The sequence below is a fragment of the Solanum lycopersicum genome, chromosome 1, assembly GCF_036512215.1.
Source record: "Solanum lycopersicum chromosome 1, SLM_r2.1".
NCBI lineage: Eukaryota > Viridiplantae > Streptophyta > Magnoliopsida > Solanales > Solanaceae > Solanum > Solanum lycopersicum.
Window position 1 is genome coordinate 77,299,545 of NC_090800.1, and position 23,748 is coordinate 77,323,292.

At 34.7% G+C, this 23,748-nt stretch overlaps 4 protein-coding genes across 4 annotated transcripts; 2 read left to right on the top strand and 2 right to left on the bottom strand.

The window, feature by feature from the left end:
* The first annotated feature begins 2,376 nt into the window (after nucleotides 1–2,376).
* LOC138347203 (disease resistance protein RPM1-like) lies at nucleotides 2,377–4,839 on the top strand. The gene is made up of 2 exons (XM_069294903.1): nucleotides 2,377–3,226; nucleotides 3,362–4,839. Exons 1-2 carry the CDS (start codon nucleotides 2,377–2,379, stop codon nucleotides 4,837–4,839), a joined length of 2,328 nt encoding a protein of 775 aa, XP_069151004.1.
* A 2,783-nt stretch (nucleotides 4,840–7,622) lies between these two features.
* LOC101253224 (histone H3.2) lies at nucleotides 7,623–8,351 on the bottom strand. Its single transcript, XM_004229308.5, has one exon. The coding sequence runs from the start codon at nucleotides 8,191–8,193 to the stop codon at nucleotides 7,783–7,785; it is 411 nt and encodes a 136-aa protein (XP_004229356.1). The 5' UTR covers nucleotides 8,194–8,351; the 3' UTR covers nucleotides 7,623–7,782.
* A 580-nt stretch (nucleotides 8,352–8,931) lies between these two features.
* Nucleotides 8,932–15,582, bottom strand: LOC101253526 (uncharacterized). The gene is made up of 8 exons (XM_004229309.5): nucleotides 15,325–15,582; nucleotides 12,473–12,947; nucleotides 11,571–11,736; nucleotides 11,435–11,485; nucleotides 11,103–11,285; nucleotides 10,870–10,969; nucleotides 9,576–10,354; nucleotides 8,932–9,486 (listed from the first exon to the last, which is right to left on the bottom strand). Exons 2-8 carry the CDS (start codon nucleotides 12,934–12,936, stop codon nucleotides 9,133–9,135), a joined length of 2,097 nt encoding a protein of 698 aa, XP_004229357.2. The 5' UTR covers nucleotides 12,937–12,947; nucleotides 15,325–15,582; the 3' UTR covers nucleotides 8,932–9,132.
* Nucleotides 15,583–16,498: 916 nt separating this feature from the next.
* LOC101253825 (uncharacterized) lies at nucleotides 16,499–23,408 on the top strand. Its single transcript, XM_004229310.5, has 5 exons — nucleotides 16,499–17,322; nucleotides 19,304–19,505; nucleotides 21,539–21,607; nucleotides 21,740–21,872; nucleotides 22,482–23,408. Exons 1-5 carry the CDS (start codon nucleotides 17,103–17,105, stop codon nucleotides 22,977–22,979), a joined length of 1,122 nt encoding a protein of 373 aa, XP_004229358.1. The 5' UTR covers nucleotides 16,499–17,102; the 3' UTR covers nucleotides 22,980–23,408.
* The last annotated feature ends 340 nt before the right edge of the window (nucleotides 23,409–23,748 follow it).

The following is a 23,748-nucleotide window of genomic DNA, read 5'->3' on the forward strand; positions in this document are numbered from 1 at the left end:
CATCCCAACTTGAAATTGAGTTTTTCTAATTTGAAAAACTAGTTTTAATCGACTTTCACATGATTTTTTTTTCTCATTAATTTTAGACATTATCGAAAGTAATACGCATGTTGAGTTCTTCTTTAACTTTATGATATTATAGTTCAATTTTTTAAATTAAGATTTCTGATTGAATTGATTAAAAGTCTATTATATTTTATTATTATGTAGAGAACATTTAAACATGAGAAGATAGTAACAAATTTATAAAATTTCAACTTCATAATTAAACAAAGATGAATAGGGGCGGGCAAATCTACATTTCCATCATTGATGAAATAGAAGTTCGTAATGCAATATCTGGTGATAAAGATATTTATGGCCTTGCCTCGCACCAATACTCTAACTTAGTAACTCCTTTTTAATTAGCGAGTGAATCTAAAAGCAAAAAAGAGAGAAAACTACAACTTTCAAACAATTTTTTCACAGTAACTGTAAACACTATTTTTGTTTTTGAGAAAGTAGTTAGAAAGATATTCGAATTTTGACTGAGATTATTGTAACAATCTCAAATTTTGGGTAAGACCTATTATTCGTGCACTATTTAATAGTATTTTAGAGATATATAGGTGCACTTGTGCACATCATATTTATTACATTATTATAAATAGTATTTTGTCCAGCTGAATATTTATATATCTCTAAAATACACTATTAAATAGAACAGATTAATAGTTCTATCCAAAATTTAGAATTATTATTACAATAATTTTGATAAAATTTCAATATATTTCAAATTTTATTCTTTTGAGCATTATTCAATTCATATTCAAAACATAATGGCGATGATGACCGTTTTTATTAGTTTTCGAAGGTGAGTTCGAAAAGCTGATTTTTCCAAAATAAACGGTGCAAATTTTATTTTTATTTTTTACCTTGTGATTTTTTGGTATGAACTTCCTTTACGGCACTTGTTCATTAATTCCTCGTTGTTGCCAGGTAACTTTGGAGAGGAATAAATGCATTCAAGGTGGGGAATTTTCGGTAACAATAAAGTTTGGTGTTATATAGTTAGATGGTTTTGAGTTCAAAGTTATGAAGATAATCTTTCTGTAAAATTTATTTTAAATATAATAGATTTTTTTTATTCGAGTTGAATCTCGGGGACGGTAGTGTCAGTTTCAAAAAATTTGGATGACGATAGTGTCATTGCAAAAGGCCTAAAACCAAACTTTATTTTTTTAGTTGCTTGAATAAATTTAATGACTATGACAATATTAAGTGGACTAATTTTATTGGCTTCAATGTTCTTCCTCACTTAATTGGTGATGAGTCAATTTCCCACTCAACAAGTGAAAAGCTTCAATGTTCTTCCTCACTTGAAACTTTATTGGCTTTGTGACACATACCAACTAAGGTAACATTTGGAGCCACATACTTATCATCATGTCTGCTATCTCTTCTCACAGTGGTAGTTTTTGGTAACCTAGAAGAAGAGCTGTTTCATCAGATTAAGTAAGTTTTCATCTTTAGTTTCTATATCTTTTCGTTACGTTATAGTGGAGTGGTAAGTACTCTCTTATCCTTAATCAGAAGTCTCGAGTTTGAGTTCCTGGTACGAAGATGCGTTTGTTAGATAGCTTTACTGAACAAATATAATACATCCTTTTGTGGAATCAAACTCTGGTAGAAGACAACCAGAGTAAATTAAGAAATTAGTTTAGTAAGAGTTCCCAAAATTTCTAGAGATGTTCCTTTTAATTTGACTTCACTTGTGTTTGCTAAAACTTTCTGAGTTATTGTTCTGAAATTTCTAGTCTAGTTTGTCAAAGGTCCTCATAATGCATAAAGGAGTCTAGTTTCAGTGACTAACATGATGCCTAATCAGGGGACCACAATATAACTTGTTTTTGTTTTGAGTTTTGCCTCTTTCATAAGAATTTACCAGGAAGATGGGGCTGTTCTTATGTTCATTACAAAAAGAGATAAGCATAGACACTTGTGAAGATCAGGTAGAGATGGCAGACTCTGCTGTCATTTTCGTACTTGACAAACTCACAAACTTAATAGCTGAAGAAGCAATATTGCTTCAGGGAGTCAAGAATAATATCCAGTATATCAAAGATGAATTGGAAAGAATGATAGCCTTTCTTGGTGTGGCTGATGCTTTCAAAGAGGGAGATGCTGAGGTCAAAGTCTGGGTTAGGCAAGTGAGAGATGTTGCTAATGACATTGAGGATGTTCTTGATGAGTCCATGCTCTTGTCGTATGATCATCACTATCGTGGATCTTGTTGTTTAATTGCTAAATTGGTTTTCTCAATCAGAAACATCAAATACCGCCATAAACTTGTTGTTGAAATCCAAGCCATCAATATCAAGAGTTGACAATATTGCAATGGGCCATCAGAGGTATCGTTACAAACTTTATGTCCCGGAGCAAGGTTCAAATTCTAACCATGCCTACGATGCTGCAAATGATCGCAGAGGTGATGCATTATTGTTAGAAGAAGCTGAGCTTGTGGGCATTGAAAATCCCACACAGCAGCTAATCGGTTGGCTCGTGGAGGATGATCCTAGACTTAAGGTGGTTTCGGTGGTGGGAATGGGAGGTTCAGGAAAGACCACCCTGGTTAAGAAAGTGTATGAGGATGCAACAGTCAAGAAAAACTTCAATAGTCTTGCTTGGATAACAGTTTCCAAGTCCTTCAAGGTTGAGGAAGTTTTGAAAGATATGATTCAACAGCTCTACGATGAAGTGAAGCAGCCAGCACCTGAAGGTCTAAACACCATGAGTAGTAACAGACTAAAAACAATTGCGAAAGTATTCCTGCAATCAAGAACATATGTGCTAGTTTTTGATGATGTTTGGAGCATTCAAGCTTGGGAAGCTATCAGATATGCATTGCCTGATGTAAATGACGGAAGTCGTGTTATCCTCACAACACGTCTTTTGGATGTGGCTTCCTTTTGTAGCATAGAGACCAATGGCTATGTTTATGAGGTGAAACCCTTGTCTACTGAAGAGTCATGGATTCTTTTCTGCCAAAAGGCATTTCATGGCTTTTCATGTCCTTCACATTTGGAGAGCATTTCAAGGAACATCTTGAAAAAATGTGGTGGATTGCCGCTGGCTATTGTGGCCGTTGGTGGGGTTTTGGCTACAAAGAACAGGAACAACATTAGGGAATGGGGAATGCTTAATCACAGCCTTGGCCCTGAACTGGATAGCAATGACAAATTTGAGAGTATGAGAATAGTTTTGTTACTCAGTTTCAATGATCTCCCCTACTATCTTAAGCCATGTTTCCTGTAATTGAGCACTTATCCTGAGGATTATCTAATTGAGCGCAATACACTGATCTACCGGTGGATAACGTAAGGATTTGTAAAACAAAAAGATCGGAGGACAGTTGAAGACGTTGCAGACTGCTATCTCAATGAGCTCATCAACAGAAGCTTGATCCATCCTGTGCAGTACAGTGATGACAGTAGCATGAAATTGGGTAGGATTCATGATCTGTACCACGAGCTTATTCTATCAGAATCAAGAGATGATAACTTTACTGCAACAGTTGATGAGCATAATAGATTGTGGCCTGAAAAAACTCGACGGCTTTCAATGCATGGCATGTTGGGGAACCTACAAGTGAAAAGGTCAGTCACTAAACTTCGCTCTTTGCTTACATTTGGTGTAGCAGAACCACAGTCCTTGTCTTGCATAAGTCAAGTGCTTGGTCGCTCCCGGATGCTAAGGGTTTTAGATTTGAGAGGAGCTCCTCTAAAAATGATTCCAGAGACAGTCTTCCAATTGTTTCACTTAAGGTATTTAAGCTTGAGGAATACCAATGTGAAAGTACCTCTGAGATCCATTGGAAGACTCAAACAGCTAGAAATATTAGATCTCAAGCAGACACATGTCACTGAGTTGCCTGTGGAGATTTTAAAACTTGAAAATCTCCGTCACCTTTTAGTCTATAGCCATGTATCCTATTCGTATCTTCCTTACAACTGTTCACCAGGTTTTAAGGCTTTCCGAGGAATTGGAGCTTTGAGAGCCTTGCAGAAACTTGTGTATATTGAGGCAACCCCTGGCAGTGGCATACTTAGAGAAGTAGGAATGTTGGGTGAACTGAGACGACTTTGTATTCTGAAGTTGAGAAAAGAAGATGGGAGGACAGTGTGCTCATCAATTCAAAAGCTCCGCAAGCTTGAGTCTTTAAATCTTAAATCGGTGGAAGAGCATGAGATACTTGATCTTTCTTACATGGCATCTCCTCCGCCTCTTCTTCAGCGCCTGTATTTGACAGGACACATTGTTAAGTTGCCTGCGTGGATTCAAGATCTTAATTCCTTAGTCAAAATTTACTTCAGGTGGACCCGTTTATCAGAAGATCCACTGAAATATCTCCAAGATTTGCCCAATCTTGAATTTCTTGTAGGATACACCGGAAGGGAACTGTACTTTGAGCAAGGCAAATTTCAAAGGCTTAAGCTTTTAAATTTTGACATGTTGGAAGGACTAAGGCAGGTGACAATCGGGGAAGGTGCAGTACCTCATCTTGAGAAGCTGGTTATCCAGCGATGTGCTTTGCTTGAGACCGTGCCAACTGGAATAGAGTGCCTCCTAAATCTGAAGGTTCTTGAATTCTTTGACATGCCTGATGAATTTATCATGACGTTGCGTCCAGACAAACTAGGTGCTGATGCTTGGAAAGTTTCACATATCCGTGAAGTATTCTATACATATTGGAGGGACGGTTGTTGGATGGTACATTCACTAAAGGAAAAGGAAAACAATCACATTTCTGATCCATCTGGAGCTGTGACTAGGACCTATGGAAGGCGAAATTCACTCTAAGTCGTTTGAAGGACGTAGAGCTCCAGTCTCCTTCCAATTTCTGTTGTAAATAATCTCTCTCTGATCCTTCATCACTTCACTTTTCCTGTTGTAATAAGCAGTGTATATAAATTTGTTATGTTTTCTTTACATTGCAAGAGTGAACTTAGTGTATGTAATATGGTGCAACTTTCAGTAATTTGTTTAGAAGAGTTTTGTGGATTCTCAGAGTTGCATTTTGCAACCTCTCTGTTTGTACGTTTGTGCACTTTTTCATCTATGCATAGTTAGATTATATGAGTTAAATGAAGTTCAATTACATTTGGGGCGATCTGTTATGTTGACAAAGACGAACTCAATCCATGCTCTTTAAGCCTAAAAAATTCGCTAGTTATACTTGAAGATCAAAGTACGCTCAAGCCCTAGCTCGTGCCAATAAAAAAATCTTTATACGGCTAAAAGAAGGAAAAAAAAGAAAGAAATACACACAGAAGCTCAATTATTTCCACGTTGATATGCATGTTATCCGCAAATCAATAAGTCTTTCATCTCCAAGCGGTGAGTTGCAATAAGTATTCCGTCCATTCAAGATAAAAAAAAAATTAGAAAGAGAAAAAGTTTTAATCATTCCTTAGGAGAAGAGGGTTTGACAAATACTCTAACTTTGGTCGTAATTGTTGTTACGATACCAAAATTTATGGAGAACCTTTTAGCCATGCAATATTCAATAATATATTTTAAAGGTATACATGTGTTCAAGTGGACACATCGCATTTTATAATTATGCAATATTTTTTATATTTACGTGGACACATATATTTAAAATACACTATTAAACATTGTAGGGTATAAAAGGTACTTTCCAAAGTTTAATATCGTTACAACAATTTCAATCATTTGAATATATTTCATATCTTTTCCCCTTCTTTAGGGGGTTGAATTTTTCTCTCTATTATGTCAGTGAAATGCTGATTTATATTCATTTATTCATCTTTTGTTACTATTTATTAATTAATATTATAATGACCGACAAATCAATTTTTAGTGATAGGATTTTACTACAACTTTTTGATAAAAGAATAAAGCAAATCTCTTGAGTTAATGATCGTTCGGAGAAAGAATTAAAGATTTACATCTTTTTATTCATTAATTCTAACAAGAAAAATTTAATGATCAATCGGTAAATTAAAGTATATAATGTTATTATGAGTAACGTTTTATTATTTTGTTATTTCGTATGACAAAGATGTTGATTAAAGTTGACTCTCAAAAATCGAAACATGACAAGTAAAAATAAACAAAGAGAGTAATTGGATATTAGCTTATTACATTAAGGGGTCGTTTGGTACAAAAATGAATAATGCAGGGATTAGCAATGCAAGAATTATTTTTATCAAGTGTTTGGTTCATTAGTTCTTATCTAATTTTGTGTGTGGTTTAAAAGTTTTTTTAAAAAAAACTTTCCAATTATACCCTAGAGTTATTATGAGATTTTGTATTTCATGTAATTGAGTCAAAGTAAATAATTAACAGAGAATATTATTTTTTATAACATTTTTAACTAGCTAGGAGAATTAAATTTTTATTGTCATGTTCACTATTTTCTCACTTAAATTATTTGAGAGTAAATAATTGTTATCTTAATAAATTAGAGTTAATAACTCAAAAGGTTACACAACTATAATGATTATAGAGAAAATTTATTGAACTTTGTTTTGTATCAATAAATTTTAAGAAACACTTTACCATAAAATAAAATAAAAATACAAAAATAAATTAAACTATTTTTATACTTGAGATGTGTGTGTGCATATATATACACACACTCTTGTTTTAGACTACTTGTGTAATGTTTAATGAACTTTCATTAAGAGACAATATTACTTATGAATTGTTCTTAAATTCATATAATAACATTAACATATTAATCGGATTATAATATTTTATATTAATAATAAATAGATTAAGTAATTCATATTTTAGAAACAAAAAATTATATCTAAATAATAAAAGTTGTAAGCTAATTTATTTAAATAACTTTATTAGTATAAATATAAAATATAAAATATAAAATCAAAAAAATAAATAAAATATTAAAAGGATTTGAGGGGTATTTTTGTCTTTACGTAGAATAATCCCATGGTATTAGAGCTAATACCTCCAAATGGAAGGTATTAGTAATACATCACATAATACCATGTAGGATGTATTAACTAATCCATGGATTAATTATACATAGGCTCACATTCCTACCAAACACAGTATTAAATTATACCACATCTAATACATGAATTATTTCTTTTAATACATCCTACCAAACGCCCCCTAAAGGTGAGTCACGTAGAAATTCGATTATGAATACAAATATATATTAGAAAAAACTAATTGAGAATTCTAATATTTAACTAATTAAATATTTTATAACATTTTAACTTATAGTAGGGTTAAAAAAGTAATCAATTTTGAAGCTAAAAGCTTTTCACTTTTAATAATAATACAAAAGTTATTAATATTTAATTAAACTAATTAATTTATAGGAAAGTAAAATCATAATTCAACTTTTGATTTAAGTTTTCCCCACTTATAATAATATATGATACGGATTACCACAAGTGCCAGCACCAGCTTATATTTCTTCCCTCAATTGCAGCATACAATGCAACAACTAATCAAAAAGCTAATGAATGAAACTTTGTGCAAAATAGAACAATTAATGAAAGCCCTACACTCTACACTACCAAAAGACAGAAGCAATAAAGAAGATAAACGCAATATAAACTCCAAATCATAGCATGAGCAGCACCTTTAATTGTGATAAAATGAACTACAGATTTCATTAATCAGATCTCAAAATAGTACTAAACCAGAGGTTTATATAATTTGATCTACACAAACATTTAACAGAGGAAGCAAGCAAAGCCCTAAAACAGAACACAAATGAATGATAAACATAAAAGAAGGTTCCTAAGCCCTTTCTCCTCGAATCCTCCTAGCAAGCTGAATATCCTTGGGCATGATGGTAACCCTCTTTGCGTGGATTGCACAGAGATTGGTATCTTCAAAGAGCCCAACGAGGTAAGCTTCAGCAGCCTCTTGTAGCGCAGCCACAGCACTGCTCTGAAATCTCAGATCTGTCTTGAAATCCTGAGCGATTTCCCTCACTAGCCTCTGAAATGGCAGCTTCCTGATCAACAGCTCGGTGGACTTCTGGTACTTCCTGATTTCTCTCAGGGCCACAGTTCCTGGCCTGAAACGGTGAGGCTTCTTCACTCCTCCGGTGGCCGGAGCTGACTTTCTGGCAGCCTTGGTAGCTAGTTGCTTCCTTGGAGCTTTTCCACCAGTGGATTTGCGGGCTGTTTGCTTGGTACGAGCCATTTTGATTGTATGATAGATTGGGAAATGCTTTTGACTGTGCAAAAGAAGGTGAATTTGAGAGATATAATATAGGAGTGAAGCTTAGCGGGAATCATAAGAAATTTGGGAGGGAGTTATGAAATTTTGGGAGGTCAAATAACATCCGTTGGATCATAAAAATTTTCAGTGTTAACGGTAGAGATCTCACAAGTAAATACCAATCCGCGTGCTACTTTATTAACAAATGGTTGTTCGCCACGTGGATTTTCATTTTTGCCTTTGCCTGTCCTTGTTTTGGGCCAAAGTTACAGATGGTAAGCCCATATTATGAGATTGGACCTGTTTGTGTGTCTTGCTCAAAAAATAAGTAATGTAATATACTGTTGCTCCGCACAGATTCTTCAACACTAGCGTATTTTACATTGATGCATGCATCCTTTTTGAAGAGTGCGAGGAACATAGGGCTAACATATACTAGTAGATGCCCATGTCAAACTTATGGAGATGAACGCCATGCTGGAGAATCAACAGCTGCAACGTGCTATTCTTACTAGCTATTTTTTGTCTCTATTGAGATTTGAACTTGAGTGTCTCATGCTTATCACCTACTTCATTGGTCACGAAGTCATACCTTTTGGTGCCACTTACAAACAAGCTCATTCTATATGTTTGATCCAAATTTATCTGCAAGAGCGCATATGCTTGATCAACATAATAACAATAGATCACAATAATCAATTGGCGATAACAAATCAAAGCTACACCAGAAGCTAATGGATATGATATAATAGGTTCAAAATCTACACAAAACAACCAAGAGCTCAAAACAACTGGACAATTGTATGTTTTACATCCCCCTCAATTCATTCTTCCATAATAGGAAGAGTATCTTGTAAAGGAAATCTCAAATTGTAAAATTGACTGCCTTGCCGGACGTACTAAGTTTAGCTATAACATCTTTTAGAAACCTGCCCATCCAGCAGGTTGGGACGCTGATTTGCTATCAATATTCTTTGGTTCACCAAAACGCTGAGAATTTTTCGACTCATTGAAAGTGGCCTTTATCTGAGAGCTGGAAGCCGGCACAGCTCTAAAGCTATCCGTTCCAAATGCTGATGTATTAGTTTCAGATGTCTCTCTGTTCTGGTGGCCATTTTTTGTCCTGACAGATCTAGGAGTAGAATTAACTGGAGTAGCTTGTTGCTTTGGATCATCCGCAAATGCTTGCCAGGATTTTGAATCTGAGCTCACCTGACTCTGGCCAAATAATCCTTGCTGAAGTTCCCAAACTGTTCCTTCAATGTTATCTTTTTTCTGTATCAAAATCAATTTTGAATTAATAATTATTGAATAATCAATTATAATTTTTACTAACAATGAAAATTTAATAGCAAAGGATGTACCGGTGGAGTACTGGATGGTTGACTTCCAGGAGATGCGTGGTGGTCCCTCGTGGTGTCTACATGTGGTGATGGAGTTCTGGCAGCAAGAGCTTGCTTAAGCTCTTGTAACTCCTGTCGCTGTGATCGGCATATTGCAGATAGCTTTTCATATTTAGATGTTATTTCAGCCTTCTCCATGTTGGCTCGTGACAGCTGTTGCTTCAACTTCTCAACCTCAGCTTCCATGAGCTCTTTCTTCTCCGGTTGTTTAGTGTTATTTCCAGGGCTAGGTTTATTGATACAGAATTCCGCAACAAAAGAATTGAATCCTTCACCTTGGGGGGCAGTTGGCCCCTCTAACTTTGACGATTTATTATTCCCAACACTCTGACCTGAACCATCCGGGAAAAAGTTTATCTCAAAATCCCTTGATGGGGCTTCCCCTGCTCTATTGGTTAGTTTTGGTCGCACATTATTTTGCATCGGGTGGGAGCTGAGACTTTCCTCTTTCAAAGGGCTATTTCGATTAGAAACAGAAACCTTATTGGGATGACTCTTGTCATGGACTGAGGAACTGTGCCTTATCTCTTCGTCAAATTTGGGTCTGCTTGTCTCCTCAGAAACAGAGGCATTGGTTGCATGCTGAGTATTCCAGAATGCACCGATTGGACCAGTAGCTCCACCGGCTTTTGAATTATGTGATGCAGGCGATGCATTATGATTAGGTTCAGCAGCCGAAGGAGGTGGCGGAGGATTTCTGCGAGGCATTGGACTAGTCTTACCAGCAGCTCTTGGAAATCCTGAAAATCCAGCAGATATTAGATTTCAATGAAGTGGAGCCAGGATTTTGTATCTTACTAGTGTCTCCGGTCGCAACATAGTAGAGATGTCACGTCCCATATGAAAACCCCCATACCTCTCTCCCCACAATAGAAGAAAGATGTGTAATTCATATGTAACATTACAAGCATCAAAAAAATATTTCAATTGTACAGTAAGCATGGAACCATATAAAACAGCATATCTGTCAATTTCAACTTCCAATACTCTTTTTTTCTTTTTCAACTTCAGCCGAATATTGTTCAAATGACTACTAAGGAACTTCAGGCGACTTCTAGACCAGAACCAGAAAAGGGAACTTTTAAGATTTTGTACAATTGATGAAAAGAATTTTAAATGACAGAAATTGATTCTTTATTATCAATGTTATCTTCCAACGAACTTCACGGATAAAACGTTAATCAATCACAAACCTGAGAAATTCCTATAAATAGTTCACACTAAAAACAAAAGATCTGGAAAAAACGTTTCTCACCTTCATGCCCATCAATACCCTGTTGCTGCATTTCAGGGGGTCTTTCGGGTAACGACTTTTGAAGCTCATCTGGCAACAGACCATTAACACGGAACCACACCTGCCATAAAATAAAACAAATCGAGTTAGAAAGCTTTAGAGTAGGGTCAGCCCTTATGATTGCTATGGGCAGCACCACTCTACAACTAACCTAAGTTTATGCAGATGAATGGCCAATCAAGCAAAGCGCTTGCCTGCGTGATATCTGGTCTGGCATCTGGTGATGACTGAAGCATATCTCTTATTAGGTCTATGATGGAAGTGCTGTATTTTGGTAATTCTGGAATCCGGTAATTGCCATTTAAAACTTGAAGTTTTGATTCACCATCAAATGCAGACTTGAAGTAGCATATCCGAAAGAGTAAACAGCCAAGGGCCTGCAAGACAAAGGTGCCGCTGTGTTCTAAGAAAACCCCATAAATCTACGTAGAAGAATTAAATTTTCTGATTATTAAAGATAAAATCTAGGTAAAGGATTTGCTGTTTCTGAAATCATCTTAAAGTTCCTTCAGTCTGCTAAACTTACCCATATGTCTACCTTCTCATTTATAAGTTCTCTTCGGTACAAATCCCACATCTAAGGCAAGAAAAGAAGGGATATAGAAGTCAGCAATCAATACCATCGAATATAACAATAATCAATAACAAGGTCCTCAATCAACCTCAGGAGCTCTATATGCAGGTGTCGTGTGTTTCCTTATATTGTCCTCCTCAATTCCCATTTCCTCAGGTTTCTCAAAACGTTTGTGGTTGGTTGAAGTACTACCAAAATCACACAACTTCCACAATCCATCAGCACCCAGCAAAAGGTTCTCAGCCTTCAAATCTCTGTAGAACAGGAAAAACAGTAGAGAATGAAAGAATAATAAAATCAGAAGACAAACTTATGTGAATAAATTCAGCCTAGTCAGTCACGGTTTTGCAATAAATTGGATCTCTTAACTGTTCACTTTTGTGCATTGAAATTCCTAGCTGCTTATGTCAATAACTTGAAACAACTCAAACTCATAGATTGTATATGGAATCAACAGAACCATTAAGCAGAAGGTTTAATGGAATTGTACTGTATCTTTATATTTTTGGTGTAAAGAGAAAGGTCTAATGGAAACAGAACAGATTGTAGAATTATTAGGATAGTTGCAAGTGTTTTTTTTCTCTTCTTTTGTCCCCCTTCATTTTTTGAAGGTCACCAGCATATTCTTAATGCTGAAGAATACAATATAAACATTTTTTTTTAAAAAAGTGATAACTCAATAGCTCTAACCACAAACAAGGGAAAGCGCAATAGACGAAAAATCAAGGCAATGAACAAAATTAAGCTGGAAAAAAATATAAAGAGAGTTGAAGACAGATGTGGATTACATGACAACATATTTCACATAAAATGAAAAATACTGTGCAAGCAAAGAAGAGGAATTATGATTTATGAAGCCCTAAATCACTGAACAGATGAAACATAGTGAGGACTATTATAAACAAAGCCTAACCTCAACTGAAATTAGTGCTAAAGAAAGTTCGTCGTCATTTTAGAAAACTATTCGGGCTTAAGAGTTTTTGTCTTTACCTGTGAGCTATTGGTGGGGATTGGCAGTGCATAGCAAAGACCGCGTTGCACACATCCCTGAATATTAAGAGGGCCTGTTTCTCCTCAAAGAAGCCAGCTCCTCGGTTCTCAAGGACACTAACCAAGGATTGTTCACAATATTCCATGACAAGGAGAGCTTCCTTTGTACGACCCATATCCAAGATGGTATGCGCGTGAAGTGTAACAACATTAGGATGACCCTTAAGCGATTTCATCACCGAAATCTCTTTCAATACTAGATCAAGTGATTCTTCATCATTAACAATCATATGCTTTAATGCATACTGCTTTGAACCATGTAGGATATCTCGGGCTAAATAAACACAAGAGAATCCTCCCTCTGCAATTGCATTGCGTACGTGAACTTTGATATTGCCAATATCAATGCTACGACCTTCAAGCCCAGTCTGTTCCTTGGGCATAAAAGGTTTGAATCTCCACATCTTAAATAATTCTATCAGAAGAGAGAAAACCACTATGAATCATGGCAAAGATAAAACATTTAGCAATATAAACAGTGAAATTAGAATCTGCATGCAGTAAAGCGAATTAGCTGTACAACCACTATGAAAAAAAGTAAAGCACATGTTCTTTAGGTGGTATATGTTTGGAGTTCTACAAAATACTGAGTTAGATGCTCAGCATTACTTAAGTGTTTGTTTGACTTGTTTCTGGAACAAATTTTTAACTTTTTATGAAAATTTCCAAATTGAGTTTCCAAATCTCAGTTTTTGAGTTTTAGGAAGATTTGAAAAGTTGAGTTTGGAAATCTCAAAAACTCAAAAACTTTAGCTAATTTTTTGAAAACCTCAAAGTAACGTCAGCTTGCTAATTCATGATCACCCTGAAATGGTTACACCTATAGGTAGAAGACTGCAGATATTTACATTAGAGGCACAAACAACAATATTACCGCCAAAACTTCACTCCTACAAATGTTAAAAAAAAAAACTGTTGAACATTTCCAGAAATAAATCTTTCTTCTTTTTGCGTTTGGAGGGGGAGGAAGGTGATCAAAATTTTAAACTTCCACCAGATCAGGAACAATTACAAACTTAGACCATGTTTAAAAGTGAGTTAGCTAAACAAATGAAGTAGGGACTGGAGCTGCAGGCCTTTGAACCAGATCAATACTGGGGACTGATGACACATGGGAAAACTCAAGAGCCTTGACCAATCAGAAAAAAATACCGCTTCACTAATATATATTTACTGTCGATGAGACCTGCTACACCATATTACTTCTGACAGATGTTTCAAAATATATCCAATACCATAAATAACCTTTAATGTAAAGAGATATTTATGGTAAAAGAGCCTTTATCATAGAAAGATAATCATAAAATCTATCCACTACTAAAATAATAGATTCTGAGCTCCATTTAATGCTCGAGAATGTTCTACTATGTCATACAGAGAGAAAACAAGCTGTGTATTTAATGATACAATTGGACTGACACAAGGAATAATGGAACTCCAAAATTAAAGACAAGCAAGATTCTAGATTCATGAACACAACGACAACCGCTCTATCCGTACAATCTACATAGTACTGTTATTATAAGCCTGATTGATTGCCCTTTGGCCTAGTGTAAAGGAGTTATGGTGTAGTCTATCGAATGTATCAAGTGTGATCAAACTTGTTGGTTTCTTCTCTTCTTTTCAGAATAAGCAGATAAAATTGGTTATTATATGGTAATGACAATCAGCAGAGATGTCTACACCAGATTATATTGGAAGTATGAAAAGAAAAATTAATTTAAAGTTTCAAACTAATAGTACAGTACTCCAATTTACAAATATGCAACATTGAGCTTCATTTAATTTTTTTAAATTTGTACAATTATAAACTTGCATACAGCAGCTGTTTGCCTCTATGGCGCCCATTTAGCCTCGAAACACACGCAAACACGCCATTTACACGCAGATTCAAGTCAATCACATAAAAGTTAAAACATAACATATTTCAGTTTACAGTATTACAACTGCATTCAGGTTTTCAAATATAGTAAACTTCTTTTTTTTGATAAGTAATGATATATTAAAAATGGTATAACAACACTTAGGACAATGCATTAATAATTACAAAGTTGCAAAGCCCAGATCATATCTAACATAAAATCTACATCCTTTACAAAGGCCATGTTGCACCAAAGACTAGCAAGGGAATACAATTTCATTCAAGTATGTATGTTGCTCTATGTTTACATACAAAAAGATTCATAAGGATACATCTTTGCTTTGCCTAACTTTTTTTTCTTTTCATAGGTCCAACAAAATTCAAGCTGTTGCAACTATTAAATTCTGAAAGTTTATGCTTACAAAAATACAGACCTGAGGCGAGATAATGCAGTTAGCTTTCTTTCCTGACCATCTACTAAAACTTAAGCGCTATACTACTTTCTAAGAGAACATCCATAGCACTAACCTCCGCATTTTCCCCAAAACTCTAGGATGATTTCTTATTGACAACATGAAATTGCCCAAAAATGAAGATATAACTTGTTCAGATGTTGAAATCAAAGATAATAATGTCTCATCAGGCAATGGATCCAAACTCTTACAAAAGATTCTTAATCTTTAACCAAAACAGTAAGCTAGAAGATTCATTTGCACCCAATAACAGCTCCACATGATCAAATTTTGGTCAAGTAAAACAAAATCAGGCCATTCATTTACAAATCAAAAACTCAAAATTGATAGCATCCTACAACAACCAATTGATACCACAGAAATAAAGCAAGATTAAAGAATCAAAATTTACAGTAAATGAACACTACCCAATAGCAAATAAATCCAAGAAACGACCAAAAACATTGTAAAAATTCTACCTTGATGTTGTTAGTTACCGATCGAGCACAAGAAAACAAGACACCCCAGATCAGGAAATGAAGAAAATTTCCTACAGTAACTGCATTTAAAGAGCTTTGATGATGAATTGATGAGATCTGAGACTGAAGATTTGGGAGGTTCTTGGGATTCAGGGGAATGCTGGTGAGATCTAAGAGAAGTGTACAGTAATCTTTGAGGGGTTCTATGGATCGCGTTTTCGCCAATTGGCTTATATGCCTTTTTATTCTAAAGGAATAACTTTATTCCGACTATACTATATAGTATTTGATTTTCTATCTTGTGGGTTTTTTAAAAAAAATAAAATAAAAATTATTTTATTGTTGGTATTTACATCAAAATCAAATTAATTTTAATTTATATTAAGTATGAGTGTATTTGAAGTAAACACTTTTTATAAAAGTTATTCGTATTCGAGCTTAAATCAAAATCTTCAACTAAGAAAAAATAGTTGGTGATGTCTTTTTCCAATGGTGATGTTTATAATCTTTCTTAGTCCATTTTTTACTCTATCAAGACATCTGTTTTGCTTTTTTCTTTTTATGTTCAATAAAAAAAAGATTTAGTAATTTGATGAAAAATATCATTACGTAATATCTTTTTTTTTCTAGATTATCTGAATGGTCTTTTTAACAATTAAATTAATATTTCTCTAATTGTTAAGAGTCTTAGAACATGTTTGTGTAGTTACTGATAATGTGCTTAAAAAAGTCAAGAAATGTAATTGAGTTTTGTGTGAGTTTAATAATTACTTATGTGTTTTTGAATAAATATTTTGTTAGTGGTACTTATGTTTATTGCTTGGTCTATGTTATGGAAAACCTTTCAACTTTGGTGGATATAGTGTTTAAGCATTGTGTTCATTTAAATTTAATATTTTTTATGTGAAATATTAATTTGTGTGTGAAAATTAATTAAAATTTTAATAAATAATATATTAAAATTATAATTATTAAAATATAATAAATTTTAAATCTTAAATCTATATTTGATGCTTATGAAAATATATTTCAGTTAGACAACATTATTTTTCTAACTATATTGGAAAAATAGTTATTGATCCAAAAGGTGAAAATGTGTCATCTTTTATTTTCCTTCCCACCAACCCATTATTTTTATAGTATATATTATTTATATTTCATTTCTTTCTCATTTGCATTCTCTATTTCATGTGATTTTATGGATTTTTTTTCATATTATTTATATGTTTATGTCATGTTTGTTTATTTTATTAGTATAATTTTGCTAGTATTATAATTTTTAAATCAAAGTAGAATGCATTGTTGAGTAAAATTATAAACTTTCATTTTCCTATTCTTTTAAATCAATATATTTATGTATGTTATGTTGAAATTTGACATAAACATATATGCTAAATTTATTGTTTTTGAATTTAGAGTTTATGTTATATTTTTCATTCAAGTTGTTTTAATAGTATGACTTGAAACTTGACATTATAAGTTTATTTATTTTTTCATTAAAATTGATAGATTCTCTTTTTTGTCAAATATTATTTTAATAATTTATAATATTAATTTTTTTGTCAATTGTGATGCTCAAAGAAAATATGTACTTTTAATTTTTGTAATTATTTACTTTTATTATTTTTAAATTTTAATATAATCTTGCAATGATGAAAGAACTGGCGTTATGAAACCCTTGCGGCAATACAAAACCCTGAAAGCAGAAAACTGAAGAATAAGCAGACAAACACCAAAAAGTTCAAAAAAAAAATTGAAGAGCGACCGTAAGCTGTGTAATGGAGAAGGAACAAGAATCAAACCCTAACCCAATTTCATCAGTTGAATGTGAAGAGTGCAAGTTAAATCCATGGAAGTATAAATGCCCAGGTTGCTCTATACGTACTTGTAGTCTCCCTTGCGTCAATTCCCACAAGCAAAGGACTGCTTGCAATGGCAAAAAATCCCTCACTGAAGTTCTCCCTCTTTCTCAATTCGACGATAACATCCTTTTATCAGGTATGTCATTATTTCGTCCAAAAGTTTGAATTTTTATTGTTTTTGAAATCAATCAATTCCTGTTTTGTTTATCTGTGGATTTTGTTTGAAACTGCACATCTTTTCCCTTTAATTGCTTTGTGTGGAACTCGTTGCTTTGGAGGATTTTTGGTGATATTTGAGCATAAAGATTCTTGTTTTTACCATCTTGGTGGTATTAGTTAATTGGAAATTCCATGTCCTGTATACAAACATTAACTAAAAGAAAATGAGGTATCGGAGACTATTTCTCGGTTGAGGCAAAGCAAGAGGAGTAACGGTTACAGGCCTTGTGCCTTCGTCTCGTAGCTCCACTTTTCTAGCTAAACATTAACTCCTTATTGAATTTTGGCATAGCCCAAGAAACACCAAACCATAGAAGTATCCCACCATAACCTCATGGCTAGTTTGCAATGTAACAAGATGGATCCACGTACCTCACTGGACTCCTTACATACGAAACACCAATTTATGCAAACAACTTTTCATTTTATAAGAATCTCTGTCAAAATCACCTCTATAGTTACCAATCATCTGGAAGCACCACCTTCTACAACACTGACCTAATCATATGGGAAACTATCCTCCACACTAACAAGACACTTCTCGTAGAAGGATTTGACACAAAATATTTTGTTCATCCCACCTCCCAACTCAAAGGATTGGGTTTGCCAATTGGTTCACATTGCTTGTAAAGTATAGCAATCTTTGAAGCTCGACCACCTCCCAGTCTTGGAAATTCCTCGTGAACCTGAAACCCAAAAAGTCCCATCCCCCTTGTGTTCCCCTAATGGACAATTCTCTATAGCAAGAGGTCCTATACAGTACCAAGAATTTATCCTTTAACACCACACCAACACACCTTTTTCCCTCCCAAATCTATCTCCATTCATAACCTGAACCTTAAAACCAATGCTATCATTAAAGGCTTCCCAACCCCTCATTATATTTCTCCACACACCACGGACGAAAGACATAATAATCGCATTTGTTCTCCATCCCCTTTCCGCTACTCCATATTGATTCACTGTCACACCGCTCTCCATAAAGCTTCTCCCTCTACCCCGAATTGCACCACCATTTACACAAAAGTGCTTTGTTCAAAACCTTGAAGTTTTTAACCCCAAGCCTTCCCCCACCATTAGGAGCTCTCATGGTCTCCCATCGTACTAAGTTAAAATTCTGTTTCCCATTTACCGCATCCCAAAAAAAGGTTTCCTTGCAACCTTTCTGACTTTGCTATAACAACAGAGGGTGCATCAAAAAGGACATGCAATATATAGGAATACTCATGTTACCAATTTCAAAAATATGTAGGAATACTTGATAAATTGCTCTTAATAAGCACTTCCGTCCCTCCTTGGTGACAAACAACTCTTCTGCCACGCTGCTAACCTCTTCACTGCCCTCTGAATGACCGGATTCAAGTCTTTACTCTTCAAGATAGCTGCATTCTTTGATTGAGGAATAGGACCTTCATTTACTCTCAATTTGTCTCCCTTTCTTTCCGTGACCTGCTGTACCAGTCAAAATCTTGAAACACAAACTTGACTCGAATTTCGTGGAATCTTCTTCAAAATGATTTTTCCCGCCTTTTTTCCCCATGTAATGCTTTCTGTTGAACTCTTTACTTTTGACCATTTTGGTGAAACTAGTGTCTAAAGATTGATTAGCTTTGTTGTTGACATTTTTATCCAAGTCTCTCTCTCGTTGATCGATGAAAAAGACCTTTGCTTTACTTTGATATTTTTTTCTTGAAACATGACTTGCATCAGATGTAATCAAATATTGTTGAGAATGTCATTGTAACATTACTCAAGGTGTTTTATTATTATAATTATTATCTATTCAGTGCTCCTACTTTAGATTCATTTGTACTCAATGGAACAATAGTATTACTTTGCATTTCTCTCTTTATTTTTCTGATAATGATGTGCTATCTGAGAACCTCTTCCTACTGCAGATTATAATATGCTTGAGGATGTTAAAAGGTTTGCTGAATCTGCAAGAAGAATGAGACAGAGGCTATGTGGCTACTCTCGTTTTAAGCTTCCTTTCCCTCTTAAAAACCTTCGTAGAGCTGCAGACAGTCGCAGAACTAAAATACACTTTCTGTCCAGTGGAATGTCAAAGAGGGAGAAAAATCAAACTTATTACAACAACAGGTAATTGTTGATCTCAAATGCATAAGGTTGCAGTGATATTCTGTTCTTTGGTCAACCCATCATGCTTATGGTATTTGTATCTCTGATTTGACTATAACATTACCAGTTTTGTGGAACGAATCCCTTCAAATGACTTGATTTTGGATCCCAGAAACTGAGGAAATGGAGAACCCCTTCCTGTGTCAATTTGTATATACTTTAATAGTAAAAAACTGAAACTCTAGAGGTTCTCATCTTCTCATAAAAGTACAAAGTTTGCAAATGGCCTTTTGGTTTAACTATTACCTTAGCATTTGACATCGTTTTCTCCTTTCCTCTCTTCCATTTCCATCTTTTGTCATATCACTTCGCCTTGTTTAGAGTCACTGTAGTAGCAATGTAGTATCTGTGGAAATAGTTTTATCTCACTTGTTCAGAATTACGTAATGACTTGATCCTCTCGCTAAGGTATGGATGCAACTTACAGTTCTATTTGAGTTGTCACCTTAAAAAAACTAAGATCCTTTTCCAACGTAGTTGAAATGTTGTTAAACTACCAAGTAGTGATTGTTGAAGTGCAGAAAAATAAATAAATTAATGAGAATGCTCGGTATAAGGCGAAATGGAAGGAATTTTATGTCTGATGGGAGTCTCTACGATGAAAGAAGAAGGAAAAAATAAATAAAATAATTTTTTTAGTCTAATGTAAACACAATTTGTAATTGATTAGGTTTTGGCGCATAAGAATGTCATCTTTCTATAATTAGAAACAACTTAACTTTAAAATTCTCCAATACCCTAAATGAAATGATTTAAAACCACACAAATGTCTAAGATTTGTTTTAGACCACAAATTTAAAAAATCTTCCGTTCTTTCTTAAACTTTGTGCCTAGTCAAACGGTGCCACCTAAATTTATGGGGGGGGGGGGGGGGGGGGGAGTACTCCCAAAGAGGAAAACCAAAGAAAATTGCGGTGAAAGCAGAGAAAAAGAATTCACTTTATCTTCTAACTCGCTTAGCTTAATGGAAGTTGATATGCTTTTGCTAAATGACCTCCGCATGACATAATAATACATTTGGGTGCCATTGCCCAGAGGTGAGGTGCATCTGTAGGTTACTCTCTGGCATATGCAGCATAACACTTGTATTTAGAACATGTACGTGATTGATAGAGCATGCATAGCAGAATTAGTATTAGGTGCAAATTTGTGATTGAAGCTTACAGTTGTTGGGCCAGATAGCATTTGTCGATGGAAAAGGCCTTTCCTAGAGGGGCTTTGATAAATATATTCTTGTGCATCCAGTCATGGCCAGCTGCTCCTGCTAGTGTGTGTTGATAGTATTGTAGACTCGGTAGTGGATGAGATTCTTGTCTCAAAGTCTTGTTTGGGATTTTGTAAAGTCTTTTGCACTGTTATGGTATAACTATATATATATAGTTACCAATTTCAAAAAAAGATTCTTGTCTCAAAGGAAAGTCAATGAGTCATGTTGTCGGTCATTGGTGGAAGTGTGTCCTTGGAACATTGCATAGCCTGAAGAGGGTGCTGTTCTACCTGGACTTTTAGTGAACGCGGCAATGTCACAGTGAAAGACTATGCTTGTGACAGCTTGAGAAGTAGTCAGATGCATACTAATGTTTGATAGGGGAGTAAGATGCATATTATAGCTTGTCCAATGTCCTCTGAAAGATATCTTTAGTTACTCTCCCGAGTTACATGGATGAGCTCTTGATCAACTTCTTACTACCAAGTTCTTGTTGCTGAGGCAATGGCTGATTCCCATGTAACTTCTCTCTCAAGTTAACATTTTAGGGAGGACTGTCTTGTAGGTGATGGAGAACTCTGCTACAGTTAAGCTTTAGTCCAAACTTGGTTGTTGACTTATCGTCATTCTTATGTTTAAGTATTAGTATATTTGCTTTGTCTTTCATTGACGTCTCTTCCCCTGCTCTTTGTGAACCAAGGATATGAGCATCCATTATCTTATGTTGGTATGAATCAGTATATTTTCAGAAATATTAATGCACAGCACTTTTATGTATTTCCCGCAGGAATAAATTCATATCTTGGACAATTGAATGGCGGTTTAATTCAACAGACGTTGTCTTGATTGACCACGGGTAAATGTCCTAGACCAACTTTATCCCTTTTGAGTATTGGTATTCTCTATTTTGATCTAAATAGTATTGATCTGCATACTATTAGTATCACTTTGAGAAGCTTTAGTAGTTATATAATTGCTATCGTTGCAGAGTGCATGAAAACACAAGCCTCATCTCTGTGCTCGAGACTCATTTGAAACCTGGCCCGTGGAATCATCCACTGAAGCAATTTTGTGAAGAGCCTTTGGACAGTCTTAAACTTTTCATTCGCAAACATTCAAAGGTCTCTCTCTTTGTTTTGTTTTAAACCTTGTTTGATATGATGATGTTCTTGAGTATGCATGGTCAAAATTGCTTTATAAAATCTGTTCTCTACATATATTTAAGTACAAAGTTCAAACTTCTGGATAAAATTCACACATTTAGAGAGACAATCCTCTCGCCTTCTGTGATTTCTGTTCTGAATTCAAGACGTGATAACTTCTGTAAGTAGTGCATTTATTTAAGTGTTACAATAGGAAGCGTATCATCTTCTATTTTAGTTGATGCTTGTGTTGTGTGTAAAACCATTATGTTGTTCTTCTTTGCATGCAGTTTTGATGCGAAAAGCTGCTCATGTAATTTCTCTTAAAGAGCCTTTACTTTTTGATTAGATTTGACTCTTAGTCCTGTTTTTAGAATTACAATGACATCTGTCAGTGCACGTGCTGCATGATCCTGGATGTTTGTTAAGGGTGATTTGATTCTGCTTACTCTTCATTTATTTCTTGTGGGTACAATATTTTTTCGTGGATGTGTATTGTGTTTTTTGGTATATATGATCCTTGAATGAACTATTTATAGTAAATAACGCTGTAGGAAATGTCTAAGGTTAATATTTGTTTGATTGCAGGGGTCGAAATCACCTTTTTGTGAGTTGATTTCAAAAGCTCCATTGCGTGAGCAACTAGCCAATAAAGCTATTCTGGAGTACCCTGTGATTCATGTTTTTCTGCCATCACACAACTATGATTTTGAAGTAATCAAATCTTCCGTTCCTCAAAAAGTTGAGCGAAAAGTGCTGCATTGCAGTGATAGTCCAAGTCCCAAGGGAGCGATGTTCAGGGAGGAGGATATAGGGGATGATGGATCATCAGACCCACACATTTCAGATCTCTTGAGTTTTGACAGGTTAAATACAACATTCCAGACCTCTAACAAGTCATCAGACGTGTTATCAGTTGTCGAGGAGGACACTGCATCTGTACTTGGTGATACATTGATAAGTTTTGATTCACAAGTTATGTCAACGAAAGAGATGGACCCGATTGGAGAAAAGTATTGGTCATTGCTGGGTGACATTTTACCAATGGAAGATGAATTAGAGGAAGGAGAGATAGCTCCACTTTAATTCGTCGTTGCCTTAAGCTGATTATGTTGTCTACCCTAAGTGTTGAGTAAAATGGTTTGCTTTAAGCTCCAGTATCTTGAGTTTTGGTTTCTCCCGTCGAGATGTGAAAGATCCACCGGAGAGTGGCTTGACCATCGACTCAACTCAACGTGGAGAAAAGGTTAGGAATCTGTCAAGCTAAGATACAGAATGCAGCTTCATAGAAGCAGTGTACCCATTGTAGTTCAGTTAGCAGCAGCATTTAACGTTGCTGGTGCTAGATGATATCACTTGAGCATTGTATTTAAACAAAACTATAGCCAAAAGTTTCTCATTCACAATATTTGATAATTTTAAGATTAGCAGAAGGTTTACCAAATTAAACCAATTATGTCGGTTTCTTAAATCTGTAATTTTAATCAAAAGGGTCTCAAGTTTTTTACTGATAAAGTTTCTATATGAATCATATAATTTGTACTCCAAATAGTTTTTAAATTTTTAATTATATCTTTAAATAAAATATTATAATGTCATATTTTATTACTATAGTTTTCCCGTAAATATTACCAACTCTATAGAGTATTATATGACTGAAAAGGTCATGATGACATGGGCACATACAAGAATATTTTCATGTGATAAATTGTTTGATTACTCATATTATTGAAATTTTTTTATTGAATTTATAAAATTAATTTGAACTTTATAGTTTTTCCGTTAAAATTAATTTTTTGGATGAAATATTTGTTAATATAGGTTTTGATGGATGAGAACATAAATTATATAAAGA

Coding starts and splice junctions, on each gene's coding strand:
- LOC138347203 (XM_069294903.1), top strand. CDS start 2,377: ATGGGCCATCAGAGGTATCGTTACAAACTTTATGTCCCGGAGCAAGGT. Junction 3,227..3,361: donor TAGCAATGACAAATTTGAGA/GTATGAGAATAG, acceptor GGATAACGTAAG/GATTTGTAAAACAAAAAGAT.
- LOC101253224 (XM_004229308.5), bottom strand. CDS start 8,193: ATGGCTCGTACCAAGCAAACAGCCCGCAAATCCACTGGTGGAAAAGCT.
- LOC101253825 (XM_004229310.5), top strand. CDS start 17,103: ATGGAGAAGGAACAAGAATCAAACCCTAACCCAATTTCATCAGTTGAA. Junction 17,323..19,303: donor CGATAACATCCTTTTATCAG/GTATGTCATTAT, acceptor TTCCTACTGCAG/ATTATAATATGCTTGAGGAT. Junction 21,608..21,739: donor GTTGTCTTGATTGACCACGG/GTAAATGTCCTA, acceptor CTATCGTTGCAG/AGTGCATGAAAACACAAGCC.
- LOC101253526 (XM_004229309.5), bottom strand. CDS start 12,936: ATGTGGAGATTCAAACCTTTTATGCCCAAGGAACAGACTGGGCTTGAA. Junction 11,737..12,472: donor TCCCCACCAATAGCTCACAG/GTAAAGACAAAA, acceptor CCTGTTCTACAG/AGATTTGAAGGCTGAGAACC. Junction 11,286..11,434: donor ATGAGAAGGTAGACATATGG/GTAAGTTTAGCA, acceptor TTTGTCTTGCAG/GCCCTTGGCTGTTTACTCTT.